The sequence below is a fragment of the Corvus kubaryi genome, unplaced genomic scaffold (genome assembly GCF_017639235.1).
Source record: "Corvus kubaryi isolate FWS band 111438036 unplaced genomic scaffold, C.kubaryi_AGA036_p1.0 132, whole genome shotgun sequence".
NCBI classification, from domain to species: Eukaryota; Metazoa; Chordata; class Aves; order Passeriformes; family Corvidae; genus Corvus; species Corvus kubaryi.
The window spans coordinates 2,515,642-2,532,052 of record NW_024580666.1 but is presented as its reverse complement, the minus strand read 5'-3'; the positions used below and the strand labels follow the sequence as shown (position 1 = coordinate 2,532,052).

Here is a 16,411-nt window from a genome sequence, read left to right as displayed (position 1 = left end):
GGGCGGCCGTGCGGGGCTCAGGGACCGTGCGGAGCTCAGGGCGGCCGTGCCGGGCTCAGGGACCGTGCGGAGCTCAGGGCGGCCGTGCGGAGCTCAGGGACCGTGCGGGGCTCAGGGCGGCCGTGCGGGGCTCAGGGCGGCTGGAGCTCAGGGCAGCCCCGCAGTCCGGGCACAGCCGCGGCTCGGGTGGCAGCGGCCGAACCGTGCCCGGCAGGCGAGGGAGGGCATTGTCCCCTCTACTCTGCCCTTGTGAGACCCCAACTGGAGTGCTGCGTCCAGCTCCGAGGCACGCAGCACAGGAAAGACCTGCTGAAGCGAGTCCAGAGAGAGACGGAAAGATGATCAGAGAGCTGGAGCAGCACCTCTCCTGTGAAGACAGGCTGAGAGAGCTCGTGATGTTCAGCCTGAAGAAGAGATGCTCTGGAGGCACCTTACACCAGCCTTTTAGTACCTAAAGGGGACCTGCAAGAGAGCTGCAGAGGGACTTTTTACATGGGCATATAACTGTGAGACAAGGGGGAATAGCTCTAAACTGAAAGAGGGTGGATTTAGACTAGACGTAAGGAAGATATCTTTTACAGTGAGGGTGGAAAGACATTGGAACAGGTGGTGGATACCCCATCCCTAGAAGTGTTCTTGGCCAGGTTGGACGGGGCTCTGAGCAACCTGATCTAGTCGAAGACGTTTAGCAGGATGCTCCGCCCTGGAATGTGGTCAAGCACTTGGACAATGCCCTGTTTACAAGGCTAACAGTGGTGGACTGAGAGGGCATCAAGCTGGTTTTGGTGTTGAATTATGATAAAACCACTCTGACACATCAACCCCAAATTAATACCCTGACAGTGAGGCAAAGATTTGGCAGATAAGCTGCTAAGTTGACCTGGAGATACAGGACTGGCAGTCAGTCACTTTAAAAGTTCAGTCCACTTTCATATGGTTACGTTCTTCTAATATATCCCTTCTTGGAGTGTGTATGAAGATTCCTCCTTTGGGTGGGGACACCCCTCAAAGTTAGTCCTTAAGGGTGAGTGAGCAAAAGAGATTTTGCCCATGGTCGTTGGTATGGGTGAGTTACATCAATCTGTAATAATGATTCCTTTTTGCTAGTTTTAATAGAATTGCTTTAATATAGTTTCTTTAATAGAGTGCACTGTGCTATCTTATCCTATCCTATCCTAGTAGTTTCAGCTTCTATAGTGTGTAGTAAATAATTCTGATTAAGATCTTTTTGTCTAATCATTTATCATAATGAATCAGTCATTTTTATATAAATATACCTGGTTTGCCATCATTTATCCTGCAGGACAAAAGTTCAATCACGCCTCTATAATTTCTTAGACTGAAACCATTTACAGTCTGAGGCTGAGATTGGATCCAGCCATACCTTGGCTCCTCTCTAAGAAGGAATTTAGAAAGCAAGGAGGTCCTTTCTGCACCTCATGACTCAGTGGAAGGGTTTCTCCAACTCCCACCCGTGACAAGAAGTCCCTGCTTATTGCAGAGGAATGGCCTAGATGGCTAACTTTAAAGGCCCCTTCCAACAAACTATTCTATCATCCTATGATCCTATGATTCACTGGTGACATGTAAACTATAAATATCCCAGGCAGGTGAGAAGCAGTGAAAGACACACCCTATCAAGTAATGGTTACTGGGTGACCTTTTATTACGGCCTAGGTAAGCCTTGTTTGTCCCAGTCCTGGTATTAGCAGGGCCCTACCTTTGCAGTTCTCACCTTGACTTTGCTCAGGTAACACAAAGTACAGGGCCCTCTCTGTACATGTACACCTTGTTTTTACAGGACAGAGCAAAGCAGCATAAATAAGAAACCTTATTTATGAGCATGGCCTAAACTAGGGAGGGAGAGAGGCACTAAGTGGTCAAATCCAGCCCATAAAATGAGCCTGTCTAACCTGCTACATTTAGCCTCAAAAGACAAAGCCAACAGAGTGCAAGAGCTGAACAGTTGACCTGCACTGAGATAAATTCAAGTATTTTAGTACATCAGATGTGATCCTATCTGGTTTGTAAGGTGGTGGCCCAACAGAGACATCGATTTCCAGTGCTGAAAGGTTTGGTCCATCCAGGCTTACAGAGATCACTGATGAGCCACTGTAATGGATGTGTCAGAGACAGCAGGGCAATTGATAGAGCATTTCCACTTTGCAGAGCACCTGTGTGTGTAAGGATGTCAAATGTATATTTGGCAAACAAAGGCACACTTTGCATTGTGCCAAAAATTCAGCCTGTAAAGCTTCAAAATACATTAAGTAAAATTTACAGATATCTACAAAGACTAATGTAAGCATGCAGTAAGAGTACTTTTGACTTTTTATTAGAGTTTATCATTTATTACAGTTTATTACTATTTATCATTTTCATGCAAAATATTACAGTGATATCTCTGAGCTTTTTGCAGCATTTCTTAGTACAAGTGGGAGACATGGGCAAGGATGATGTTATCTTCTTACAGCCAAATACAGAGGCAGGTTTGAATTCTTGTAGGCCACTTATAGAGAGGGATTAAGAATGAAGATGTAAATTTCTACTAATGTTGTTTATCAGGACTGACTTGAATTACATATGAAGTAATCACTATGCAGCTTTGGAATAATTTTGATTAATATGAAGGAAAGTTTCTGCTCCATCTAGATTTTTAACTATTTTTATTGGGAAGTATGAATGTGTTGCAAATGATTGTGCTGACACATCATTTTACAGAACATTTCTTCTTAACACAATTCAGTTCAAAGCTTGATCCATTCATACAAGAGGAAATGGGATCAAGGCCTAACCAGGAAATATTTAAGAGACTAAAACAGAAGACTTATTTTTGAGAATTAAAACTTAGTACCAAGACATAGGAATATTAAGTCACTGTTCATATCTTTCTGAATCAAAACCTACCAAAACCCATTTTCTTAATCAGTGCTTGTACAGCTGTGCAAGAATAATGATTTTTCCCAGGGCAGCAGGACATTGCTTTGATATTCTGCTCATATATAAAACTGTTAAATTTAGACAAAGAAGATTGAAGGGGCATTAATCTTCACACCCCAAAAGGCGGCTGCAAACAGAAAGAAATAATCTCTTTCCACCAGGGCTACGTGCAGAGAGGGTAAGAAACATGCTGGTACTGCATCATCAGACAAAGCCACTCTCACCAGCACTTAGCAGTGCCACAATAACCATTGAACATGATGATCTTAAAGGTCTTTTACAACCTAAATGATTCTATGATCCTATAATGCCTCCGTGGCACAAGCCTGCGTCATGCCGGCAGGTTGTGCATTACAACTTGGGTCCCTACCCTCTTCCAAATTGTTTCTCTTTTAGCTGGGGACTTTCTGGGGTAATGAACGCTGGAACAGTGTCTTAAGAGATTGTAAGGTGTTACGTCATTGCAGGTTGCTAAGGACAAATAAGATGAACTTTGGCCAACGAAGCTGATTCTTGCATGGCTGAGAAGTGATGTGAATGGCCTTTGCTGGGTCTGCCTGGCAGCATGGGCTTTGCTAGATGTGTAACAGGGAACTTACTCTGAGCAGGCTGGGGGATGCCACAGAGGCTATACAATCCCTTACCACTTCTGCCCTTGCAGCCACCCAGCTTTCCTAGGCTGGTTTTCAGAATATTAACAGTGAGTGTGATGGTACAGCTGGCTATGACTACAGACAGATACCTTCAATAGCTGGTGATGAGCCAGGCCAGAGGAGATTTCTAGGCACTGCTTCCTTCCTTTTAGGAAACTTGCCCAAGTAGACCTAACAGTGATTGTGTCGAAGCAAAGCACTATCCTGTTGCTGCTGTCCTGGAAATAGGGCATTTTAGTCACAATACTATTTTCCAGATAAACATTACATATAAAATTGAGATGTAAAAGGCAGCAGGTCACATACAAAGTACGTAAATTTGTATCTACAGTGACTTACAGGACTGGGATCATTTTAATTTGTTTGCTTATGGTTTGGTTAATTTGTTGTATTTTTTTCCTGTTTCCTCAGTTAGTTCCTGAGATAAAAACAAATGCCACCTATTTAATTTCACAGAGTCACAGAATCAATTAGGTTGGAAAAGATCTCTGAGATCGAGTCCAATCTACAACCAAACACCAAGTCAACTAAACCATGGCACTGAGTGCCACGTCCAGTCTTTCCTTAAACACCTCCAGGAATGGTGACTCCATCACCTCCCTGGGCGGCCCATTCCAGTGTCTAATCACCCCTTCTGTGAAGAAACTTCCTAATGTCCAACCTAAGCCTCCTCTGGCGCAGCTAAAGGCCATGTCCTCTTGTCCTGTCACTTGTTGCCTGGGAGAAGAGGCCGACCCCCAGCTGGCTACAGCCTCCTTTCAGGGAGTTGTAGAGAGTGATAAGGTCACGCTGAGCCTCCTTTTCTCCAGGCTAAACAACCCCAGCCCCCTCAGCCGCTCCTCACGGGACATGCGCTCCAGAACCTTCACCAGCTTCGTTACCCTTCTCTAGACTCTATTTCATCCATTTGTTTTGCCGCTGGCTTACTGTTTGGTTTGGGTTTTTTCTCCCACCAATCCCTCGGTTACTTCCCGAGATAAAAACAAAAGTCAGCTATTTAACTTCTCCCATTCGCATTACCGGCAGCCCAGCGCAGCCCTGCGCTGTCCCTCAGCCCCCGGGAAGGGGCGGCCGGGCGGGAGTTCCGCCGCCTCGCCTCGCCTCGCCCCGCAGGCGGCCCCGGGAGGCTCCGCACGCCGCCGGCGAGGCCCCTGCCGCCCCGGTGACATCACCGGAAAGGCGGGTCACCCGCGGCCAATGGGCCGCCTGACGGCCGCGGAGAACCGGGGAGGACCCGGAAGGTTTCGCAGTCGGAGCGTCGCTGCCCCGCGGAGAGACCTCGCTCCTGCCGCCCGCCCGCCCCTGCGTGCCCGATGGACTCGGTGGGAGTCGCCGCCGCCGCGCCCGACGCCGGGCCGGGCCGCGCCTGGCAGAGCAAGGTGAGCGCTGTGCCGGCGCCGCGGGGCCGCTGTCCGGGCTCCGGGGAGGAGCAGGAGGACCGAGGCCGTGGAGAGGGCGCTGCGAGGTGGTGCCAGCACCACCAGAGTCACGGTCACTCGGCAGAGCGACCCGAGCGTGGTTTGGTACCGGCAGTTATCTCCTTGGTGGGGAGAGCTGCTGTGGCAGCCTGATAACCGAATTGCTTCCGTCCGGGGGAACTGGAGCTAAGTGAGCTTGGTTATCCCGGCGGTAGGCAGCGAGTCCCAGCTCGCTGGGATTCGTCATTCCCCAGCCCCCGCCTCCCCGAGCGAGGTGTGTGTGTCCCTCTGTTGTTTTGAGGGCAAGTTTTACGCTAGCTGACCTTTCAGGGCTCTAGAAGCGGGGGAGGAAGCTGCGCGTAAACCCCTGCTGTTGGGTTATTCCAAGAGAAGTTTTATATAGGCTGTATGTCTGCTTGTGGGCAAACTTCCTGGGAAGGCTTTACCCCTGTCTCCAGAGGGTACTGAGACTGACAAACTGACTTTTTTTTCCTTCGTTAGTGAGTGACCATCAACAGTTTTTCAACCCCAGTTCTCCCTATTGAGTTTATGAAGCTACTCTTTGAGTAGTTCCCATAGTTCCTCTGTAGAAGAGCCCTTCCATTACATGAGCTTATTTTGGAGCCAGTGATAGCTAGTTATCCTGATTATTGTGTTGCCACTGCACAAGGCTTGCTGAATTGAAAAAAATATTTATTTCCAGTGTCCGTGGGGAGCCCCTAGCACAACATCAATATCATGTTCTCTTGCTGATGTAATGAGTGAACAGCTGGCAAAAGAACTGCAGCTGGAAGAAGAAAGAACTGCTTTTCCTGAAGTGGTTGCGTAAGTTTAAGTCCTGGATTAGTGATTTCCATAGTTGTGACGCCGTCTTCTCTCTCACACGCAATTTCTTACAATGTACTCAGTGCATAGCAATATAGTAAATGATTTGCCTGTTGCCTCCTAACTCTGCTTCTTCAAATCTTCTTCAGTGAAGATGGCTTCCCCAGCTAAAAGTCTGCCTTAGATTCTCTTCTCTGTTGCTCTTCCTTCTTTCGTGAGGTTTTCTTTGCATTTTCTGGGGGTGTTAGCAGTCTGTAAGCTATATTTAGAGAATGTCAGAAATGGTTTTTTTCTACCCCTTTAGGGACTCTTCTTAACAGTGTGCAATGTTATTTTGAGAGCTATTAGATATATCACCTGTATCCTCCTATTACTTGAAAGCTCTAAACAAAGGCCAAGAACTTACTAGTTCTAAAATTGTACAAATTTTGACTATCTTTCCTGTGAAGCAGAACAAAGCAACACTGTTTGGGATTTTTTAAACATATGAATAAGTATACACATGCATACACCTGTATGCCTTCTTTCTTTTCTCTGAAGGACATCTTAAAAATAGAGCTTAATGCTTCTTGCAGAATGGTAAACAAGCAAAAGTTTAAGTAAAATTTGCATTGTAAATGAGTGGCAAAGAGAAATGAAGTCATGATCTATTAATATTTAGTGTTGGCTTGGAGTGGAGGCAGACAGCTGAGATCCATTCCTTTCTGTGCAGCTCTGCATGAAGTCTGTTGTATAGACTGGGGAAGTGGTAGAAAGCAGTGTTTCCACTTAGATTGCTGTGTTTAATTTTTTAAAATTTCTGTTTTCATCTTATATAGGGCTGCTGAAGGACCATTTATTACAGGAGAAAATATTGACACTTCCAGTGATCTAATGCTAGCTCAGATGCTGCAGATGGAATTTGACAGGGAATACGATGCGCAGCTTCGGCGTGAAGAGAAGAAGATCAATGGAGATAGCAAAGGTACCTTCATCAGAAGGAATATTTTTGCTTTGGAGCTATTCTTGGCCCTTAGCTTAAATTGATGGAGCTGTGAGGAAGTAGCAAAGCCCTGATAATCACCGAGACATGCTTATTTGTTTTGTTTCTCAAGTCTCCATATCCTTTGAAAATTATCGGAAGGTGCATCCCTATGACAGTGACAGCTCAGAGGATGAGGTTGATTGGCAGGATACCCGTCATGATCCGTACAGAGCAGGTATGTGACAGCTTTAAAAATGCAATTTCTTCAGTCAGTAGACCTGAGAATATGACATAGTTAAATTAGGTCTTGTTTTAGTGTAAGGAGACACACCAGCTGCATTTAAAATCAGGTCACCTCAATGGGAGGTGTCAGCAGGAGGTTGGGCAGGTAACTTCTGTCTGCCAGTATATTGGATTCAGTGGCTGAATCTGGCAAAATACAGTGTACATGGGAAGTATTGTGGGATGTGCTTATCTGTCATCTACGTTTGGATGATATGTTTACATATCATCTGCACATGATATTGAATACTCCTGTCTTAGCATGCCAGAAATGTGTCTGACACCCCAGAGAAGACAGAGAAGTAAGTTGTAACATAGCCAAAGAAGCTGTCATGCTTAGGATGAGAGAAGACTGTATTAAGATTGTACAATTGAAGTAATTTATTCTGTTTTATAAATAAAATTATGTTACTTTTGTGGACGTTGTGGGACTTGTATGAGCATTGGTTACGTTTGTTTAGATGTAAAATTTGGTTTCTTTTTCTCACTGCTGGCAGATAAACCTACTACTACACCAAGAAGGGGTTTCATAGGAAAAGGAAAAGACATTACTACGAAACATGATGAAGTGGTATGTGGAAGAAAAAACACTGCTCGCATGGAAAATGTAAGTGAAAACTTAGGGAAACTTACTTTGTGTATAAAACTGGAATGCTGCAATTCAGCCAAAGAGCTAATGCTTGTCTACCAGTGCTACTGGGTAGGGTGCTGACTTTTATTTTTTCCTGTTGGATGAAAGCAGTTCAGTCTTTGGTTTATTGGTTTTTCACTTTGGCAGTTGGAGTTTTGCGTGGTTTCTGTTTAATAATAGTTTGTTATTGAGCAATTCAAGAATTTGCCCAAGAACTGGTTTGGCAAAACAAAACTGTCAGCAAGTTTGGCACACAGGCAAATAAAACACAAAAGCTATTTTTGAAAAGCATAGATATTGTGTAACCTTCCTTCTAATTAATTTTGTCTGATAAGCCAAGTGTTTCAGTCAATTGTTTGACTTACAGCTTTTCAATCTGTTTATCTGTAGTACATACCTTTCATTTTCTTTAAGGTAACTGGTGCAACTTCTCTAAATAAGGAAGTGCTGCAAGTGCTATTTTTACAGGATGTTAGTTAGGTTACCTCATATCAATTTGGGCAGAACTTTGAGTTCTGAGTTTAAAACAGTGTGTTTTTTAACATAGTGACAGCATCGCACAAGTGGGTTTCACATAGGTCCAAATCTATCCTGGGTTTTTCCAAATCAGGATGAGAAATTTCTGTTTGTGCCAACTTTTGGTGTCTGCTAGTAATAATGCTTAAATTCTTATTATTTTTACTTGTAGTTTGCACCTGAATTCCAAGTTGGGGATGGAATTGGGATGGACTTAAAGCTGTCAAATCAAGTCTTCAATGCCTTAAAACAGCATGCATACTCTGAGGAACGTCGAAGTGCAAGGCTCCATGAGAAGAAGGAGCACTCCACTGCTGTATGTTTTTAATAAAGTCTCTCTATCTACTTCTTATCTTGTGTAATAGCTAAACACTGCTTTGGTAACTTCTTGCAACATTCCATTTTTAGTAAAACAGCTAAGCAATATTATGTTTAACGTTGCTGAAGGAAATTATATCAGCCAGCTCCTACAAAAAAAAGCTCTTTATTTGAGCTGCATTACTGTGAGAGCCATGTTGAAGTACAAGCAAGCAGCTACTGGTTTTTTCTCTTTGTCTTTCTAAACTTGTCTCTTAATCAACTACAATGAATAAACTGCCTGGAAGTTATTTATAGAAATATTCAGAGGACTAATTCTCTGCAGTTGAACCATGTGGCTCCAAATATCTGTCTTCATAACAAGTTTCAGGAAGATGAGGTGACCAACTGACCTAATAATTTAGGAATTTACTTGATAGACTGTATGGGTGAGTTTGGAGTAGGGCCTCTGGTAATTCCTGATGTGGACCTCTTCAAATTTGTGTGTTTTGCTTTGGTTTATTGTTACTTATATAAAAGGAATATAATACTTGGGATATTGTGATTCATGATTCGTAAAGACTCCTTGAAAACACTGTAGAAATTGCTGTTGAGCCTCAGTCTATAAGTGCAATTAGTAAAATACTCTGTGTGCTGCACTGCTGATGGGAAACTAAGAGTATTAAATCATTAAATCAGTCCTGGAGCAGATTGGCTTTGCTTCATATGTTTATTTTGGTCAGGCTTCTTTTTCCCCCTCTGTCAGTTGAGAGAATTTTATTAATACATTATTCTTTCCACTTAGTTGAATTCTTGTGGTATATAAATATTCTAAACTCCTGGTAAAGCAAAGAATTGCTTTATTGAATTGAGTATTCATGTCTTGCCTATTCATTCTGTTCATCTCTTGTAGGAGAAAGCAGTGGATCCTAAAACACGTTTACTTCTGTACAAGATGGTCAATTCTGGGATGCTGGAGACCATCACAGGCTGCATCAGCACAGGAAAAGAATCTGTTGTTTTTCATGCCTATGGAGGAAAGTGAGTATGTTGTTTGTTACTGATGATAGCTTTAAGTACCAGAGATGACTTAAAAAGCAGAAAACACACAAGTATTTAAACATCTGCACCTTTTTATTCCCAAGATTAAAAGGTTGTATTCATGTATATGCAGATAATAATAAAATCTGAAAAGATGTGCCTTAACAAATTGGGAGAGGTAATCTATTTGATAAACAACTTATAATCAAAATGACAAAACCCAAACATTCATAAGTTTAATCATCGAATTGTTATAAACTTAAGTTGGCTTCTAAATTTGATAGAAAATTAGATCCTCTCTTATATTAAAAATTGCTGTATGTTGCAATGTATAAAAACCCAAACCCATGCATTTGCTTGTAAATAGTTAACTTTGTTATATATTTGTCTTTTTCCATGAGAAGTGCAACTGAAGATAAAGTCATTCCTCCAGAATGTGCCATCAAAGTGTTTAAAACAACTCTTAATGAATTCAAGAACCGTGACAAATACATTAAGGATGACTACAGATTTAAAGACCGCTTCAGTAAATTGAATCCACGAAAGATTATTCGTATGTGGGCTGAGAAGGAAATGCATAACTTAACAAGGTAAAGAAAGAAAAAGGAAGTGTAGTTGCCAAATGCCTGCCAGTTTCTTATTCTCTCTTTAAGGAAGATACTCTGTGTCTGGGTGTTTGACTTTAAGGCCAAAGTAATACACAACCTGGCACAGGTTGAATGAGCCTGTGATTTCTTACAGTTTAATAAATTGTCAGCATCTTCAGTGATTTTACAGCAGAATTTACAGGCCCATGAAGTTAACAGGCTCTAGTTGTAAAAGTGTTAGTATTCCATGAGCATTTTAGACTCACTTATGACTTTAGGATCTGAATTTTCCTGTGTAAAATACTGTGAAATATATATAATTATTCAGTTTTCATTTGTCTCAAAGACTTTTTTTACTCTGGATTAAGTTTCTCACACAGCTCTCAGATTGCAAATGAGCAAGTGAGAACTAGAACTTTGGGACCTTTTAAGCTTTTTTTCTGTTTTCCTTAATCAGTATTTATTTTCTGATCCACAGAATGCAAAATGCAGGAATTCCTTGTCCTCAAGTGGTTATCCTTAAGAAACATGTCTTGGTTATGTCTTTCATTGGCCAGGATCAAGTCCCAGCTCCTAAACTAAAGGATGTAACACTTAGTAATGAAGATATGAAAAAGGCCTACTATCAGATTCTTAATGTAAGATGATGCTGATTTCTCCTCCAATTCTGTGTTGTGTTTTCTTTTAGGGGAATAACTGTAAGGACAAATCAGCACTTATTTACTTTACAGGATGCTTACATAATTTTCAAGATACAAAGTCCAAAGTCTTATTTTGCTGCTGTTTAATATGTGACTTAGAATCAATAAGAAATTATGCACTGAAAAAAAGATATAATAATCTGAGTGGAAAACATGCTGGAATTTGATGACAAACAGATGTTTAGCAGCAGAGGAATTGTGAGCAAGTAGTCCTCCTTTTATAGAAGCAATATGTGGTTTAGAAAATTCTCTGAAGTCTTTCTGGGTTTACCAAACACTTAATTTGCTTAAGCACTCTCCAGTGGATTGCCTGCCACCTTTTTTAGCAAACCTAGAAACTGGAGAATGAATTAGAATACTGCATGGTGGATACTTTAATTTCCTATTATCTGCTTGGTTCAAACACACACTGGCTAACTGTCCACTCACTATTACATTCTAGATATTAAAAAAACCCAACCAGGCAACCAACCCCTTGGCTGGCAACAGCTTGGTAACTGGAGTGGTCTAGGTCTCAACTGAATCAGACCAGTGAGCAGCACAACTGTGTTTCAAGTGAATTTGTGTCCTGGTTAGGATTCAGTCTCTACAACCTGTGAAGCTTCCTTCCTATGTGATAGGAGTGAAAATGACACGTGTATTTAGAGAACATGTTTATCTGTCTCCTGCACCTGGACTGTTTGGCAGAGCTGACATGAGTTTACCAGAGTAACTCTTCTTATTTTGCCAAAGCTAAGCTCAGTGATAAAAATGTAGTTTGCTGGCTGTTTGCCAAAGCTGCAATTCCCTGGATGGAAGTATATTGAAGACTTGGGTAAAAATTATGTACATTATGTGAGTGGAAAGGGAAAGATGGGGTTGTTTTGTTGTTTTTTCTTTTCAACAGTCATGCTAGCAATATTTGTTTGGAGTATAGCACACTTCATTCATTAATTTGGTTCCTTGCAGATGATGCAGCAGTTGTATAGGGAGTGCAACCTGGTCCATGCAGATCTTAGTGAATACAACATGCTTTGGCATGATGGGAAGGTGAGTTTGTTCTTAATTTGGGGGGAAAAGGTTTCATCTACTGTGAAATATTAATACAAAGTGAATTGCTATTTCTGTCACTACAGGTCTGGCTCATTGATGTCAGTCAGTCTGTGGAGCCAACCCATCCTCATGGACTTGAGTTTTTGTTCAGAGACTGTAGGAATGTTTCACAGGTAGGACCTGTGATATCTTAGCTATACAGAAGATTACTCTTGTGCATTTTCCATGCTGACAGTGTCCTCTGAAAGTGGAAAAAAAAGTGGAAAAGTAAAATTATACCACTAGAACTTCTTTCAGTTATGTTTATCTGTGGGTCAACCGAAACAAAAATCTAATTTTGACTAAGTATTGTAACTGGGGGAAGTAAAAGGAATATTTTGTTCTGTGTAGTAAAGTGTTTAATGTGTGCTCTTTATATTGACTAGTTCTTCCAGAAAGGAGGTGTGGCAGAAGCACTTAATGAGCGTGAACTCTTCAATGCTGTCTCAGGTTTAAATATTACAGCTGACAATGAAGTAGACTTCCAAGCAGAGGTATAGCTTTCTTTGTCTAACAATTTTAATTTGGTTAGCTATAGTAGCTATTATAATACCTTAATTTTCCACATTTAGTTTGTGTGATTGGTGTGAGTAAAGTTTCAGCAGTCATTCTGCATCTCTCTTTAAAACCTTGAGTATTTTAACCTGCTACAAATGTTTACAGAAACTCAGATTGACAGATTTCTCCACCCCCTTTCCTGATGCCCCTGCTCCCAAGTAGAAGAGACTTCATACTGAATATAGTTGCTTCGTTTCAGCATTAAGGCAAACCTAGTGATCTGTTTTAGTTTAAAATCTGTTGTCTTGCCTTACATACATTAAAGGTCGTACAGCAAAAGGAAAGTTGGGTTAAAAATAATAATCATTCTACTGCTTATTTTTCATGGTTTAGATGTTAATGGATTTGAATTTAAAGTTTAGGCTAGCATTTTTAATTTTGAAGCTTAAAATCATGCTAGTGTAAATATGGACTTAGGAATCTTTGGTCACTGTTGGCTTTTAATTTTCAACCTTTGGCTGTAACTCCTCAAGGCCTGCATCCTGATACCGGATTTAAAAAACAAAACAAGTTGTCAAACATTCCGTATTTACTAATTAAAGTAAGGGCAATGTGGTGATTCTACTTTCCCAATTTGCTAATGAAATTGCAGGTTTATACTAGTCCAGCATGGAGTAGGTGGGAGCTGGAAATTAGGTGACTCCTGGAGCAGGAGGTCAAAGTAAGAAAGAGATAAAGGGAACACAGTGTCACAGTTCCACGATCTCTGTATCACTGGAGAAAGGCACACTTCTGTACTCCGAGAAATACAGCTGAAGTCTCAAGGATCATCCAGTCCCCCCTCTAACTGGTGCATTTTAGTTACATAGCTTGAAAGTGTAAAGGAGTGCTGCTCATTTTAGTAACTTGTTGAGAACAGATGTTTTCAAGGCGTACCTGGCTGTATTGGAGCTGTTACATGTGACTGAATCTTTGAAATAGCAACATTGTACATACCTGCTCTGGCCTCTAAAGCTACTTTTTAATGCTGTTTAGAAGCATTCTGCTGCCAGCATGGTTTTGTGATTTCAGCATGGTTTTATTTTTGGCTCTCTAGATTGAAGCTTTGGAGAAGATGAATGAAGATCACGTGCAGAATCATGGAAAGAAACTGTCAATGTTTCCAAGTGATGGAGACCCACCTATATATGATGAATAGCACTGAGTTTATAGCTGCTCACAAAACAGAACACAAATTTACTGCTTCTAACTATGTTGGTGCAGTGGTAAATGTCAACTGCCAATGTCAAGAGAGTGCTTGGCTGGGAATACCAAAATGGAAAACACAGCGAGCATATGGTGATGCCTCAGTGGTTTGCTTTTTTTTTAACCTGTCCCACACATCAGGCTGGCACTGTGAGAATGGACTATCACTACCACTTTGAACAGACTGACAGTTTCACCAATTGCCCAGTTACATTAGGCTAATGTAGCTCAGGTGGTCATGTTTTGCATGATTCAGAGCTTACATATCTTTTAGTCTAAGAAAAAAAAAAATTTCAGTCATCTATATTGTCCAAAGTATTTAGTGGGAAAGCACACTAGAAGAGTCCCTCTTTTTTTTCCTAATGTAACTTGAAAAACTAATTAAACATTGTGTATGGACACAATGTCTTTCATCTATCTCCACCAAGGGCAAAATGAAAAGGCAAACTGTGCACTGCAATTGCATGAAAATGTTTATTTAGCAAAGTAATATATTTATAAATGCAAAAGTCTGGACCTTGTCATTTGAAGTACAGGGAAGGTGGCTCTACTATCTCTGTAAATACTGTTGGGTATTATATGAGAAAGTCCTCTGCTGGTTGGATTCAAATCTCTTCCTTGGTGCCATGCCAGGAAATCCTGAGTCAACAATGTATAACAAAAGAGTCAGCTCAGGTAGCTTCACTCTTAATATACAAAGGGTTCCAAGAACTTGGTGCAAGCCAAAAATAAAACTGTATAATAATCCTGTCTCTACCTAGAATGTCAGTTTGGAGCATCAAATATTCTTGCCCTAAAGATAATCATAGACAAATCTGAGTATTCTTTTTTCACCTGTAAGCAAAAAAGCTTCATTTAGAAATAATGGTGACTGATATTGGTTTCCACAGTCTATTTTATGCTTTTATTCTTAATGTCAGTCTTTTTTTTTTCAGCAACTTCTAAAAATCTAGCAATGTTTCTCTCCAAAACAACACATTTAAAGGTGAACTGACATGGTGGGATAGTTTGGAATTAAGAAATTCTAATCAACTCCTTTTTAACTGATTTCTAGTTTCTGATGCTGCTCTTTATCAAGCAGAATATAGTGATGCTACATGTGACCTTCTCACAGTGTGCTGTGAAAGTGACTTTTTTATCTCTTTTTGTTGGAAAACTGGTGGTGAAGTAAAATCTTAAGATCTTGTGGTGGTATTCTCGCATGGTTCTTTGCATCACAGAGGCCTTCATTGATCTTTGGTGCTTCCCTAGAGCAATATTAGGGTAGGACTACACTAATTCCTTACAACAATAGAGAAATGACTGTTTGGGTGGGTACTACATGAACAATAAACAACCTTGGTTTTGCCAGTTTCATCCCAACACTTGGATCCTCTTCCTTTTTCCAAATCGGACAAGTATCTTGCATTTACCCCTTACTTTTGAAATAAAGGAACTTGTATCTTTCAGATACTTAAGTCTGTTCCAAATTTCTCAGTGAAACAGTTTCCCGGAATAATGGTATCAGGGAAAGAACAGACCACTGTAAGGGAAGTGCTGCAGTTAGCTAACCACTTCAAGAAGACTACAAGCTTCTGTTGTCAAAGATAACTAGATCTCCTTCAGAGAAGGCTTTTTTTAAAAAAGTGATAGTCCTATTCCAGGCTTATAACTAGTTTTAGTACTCTTAACATTTCTTAGAGGGGAAAAAAATCTCAGAACAGTTGCTAATAGCTTAAAATGTTCTTGTAAAATGAAGATTATGATTGCTACAGCTATTTGCATGAAGTGAGAGGAAGAGAGAGCAGAAGTAACAGGAAGCAAGGGGAGGGACTTTTTTGAGCTACTATTTGAAATAGGCCCCTGCTTGTATCCCTGTGCTTGGACTGAAGCTTCAGTTGTTACTGTCATTTTTAATTTCTTGCTAAAATCTGTCTAGCACAGGCTTGAAAAAACAAAACACACTCCAAATAAATTAAGCCATTTTCCTTGAGTCTAATTTAAATCAGTTGGGCCCAATTATATTATGTATTATATATATAATATTATATATAAATATATTTTCACTTCCATCAGTAAAATTGGCTCAGGAATTTGCATGGAGATTTTAAGACACCTGGGCATGTTTTCGAGTTTGCTAAAAGAAGCATTTTCCTGGACTCCTTTGAAATAAAAGGTTCCAGGATTATCATTGAGCAAATAGAATCTTAGTTTTGGAATTGGCCATTAAGGTTCTATGACAAGAGTTTCAAGTTGTGTGTATATTTACTTGTTTGCTGATTTCTCCTCAAAGATACCTCAGTTTCTATTGCAATTGCAGGAAGTGCATGCTGTTCTTTAGAGAAGTAGGAGAAGGGTAAATGTCAGTAGAATTTCTTAAATTTTCACCGTGGATTAACTAAACTTCTGACTAACAAGCAATGAATTTTGTTACTTTGTAAAAAATTATAAACTTTAATGTGCTTTAAATGCTTTGGAAATACTTGTCATCTCCAGTTACCAATTTTTTGATGATGCAGGAGGGTTCTGCAGAACAATTACAGCTTGCTGTAATTCTTAGTTGTGACTTTAGTATCTCTAGTCTGATGTGAAATTGCAGCTGGACTAACTGGGTCACAAGTCATTCAACAGCCGTTTGCATGATACTGTGTTAGCATCTGGTACTTAAATTTCTATTTCTCCCATACTAAGATGTGCTACCATTTTAATCTGAAATTTTTAAATTGTTATGATCTTAGTCTTTTCTTTTCCCCTCTTTTTAAA

At 40.7% G+C, this 16,411-nt stretch overlaps 1 protein-coding gene across 2 annotated transcripts; it reads left to right on the top strand.

Annotated features, from left to right (window-relative positions):
• Positions 1-4,782: 4,782 nt before the first annotated feature.
• Positions 4,783-15,121, top strand: RIOK3 (RIO kinase 3). Of its 2 annotated transcripts, none has more exons than XM_042029829.1 (13): positions 4,783-4,972; positions 5,715-5,836; positions 6,655-6,800; positions 6,931-7,035; positions 7,580-7,689; positions 8,402-8,545; positions 9,440-9,567; positions 9,969-10,157; positions 10,633-10,792; positions 11,804-11,884; positions 11,971-12,060; positions 12,313-12,420; positions 13,521-15,121. In XM_042029829.1, exons 1-13 carry the CDS (start codon positions 4,907-4,909, stop codon positions 13,620-13,622), a joined length of 1,551 nt encoding a protein of 516 aa, XP_041885763.1. In that variant the 5' UTR covers positions 4,783-4,906; the 3' UTR covers positions 13,623-15,121. The 2 variants fall into 2 exon arrangements, with proteins under 2 accessions (XP_041885763.1, XP_041885773.1); XM_042029839.1 differs by having other exon boundaries at positions 4,785-4,972; positions 9,972-10,157; positions 13,521-14,855.
• Positions 15,122-16,411: the final 1,290 nt, after the last annotated feature.

What these genes read in the sequence shown, in the direction of transcription:
- RIOK3 (XM_042029829.1), top strand. Translation starts at nt 4,907, where the DNA reads ATGGACTCGGTGGGAGTCGCCGCCGCCGCGCCCGACGCCGGGCCGGGC. An exon ending in GCCGCGCCTGGCAGAGCAAG is followed by an intron (nt 4,973 to 5,714) that starts GTGAGCGCTGTG and finishes ATTTATTTCCAG; the next exon opens with TGTCCGTGGGGAGCCCCTAG. An exon ending in AAGTAGACTTCCAAGCAGAG is followed by an intron (nt 12,421 to 13,520) that starts GTATAGCTTTCT and finishes TTGGCTCTCTAG; the next exon opens with ATTGAAGCTTTGGAGAAGAT.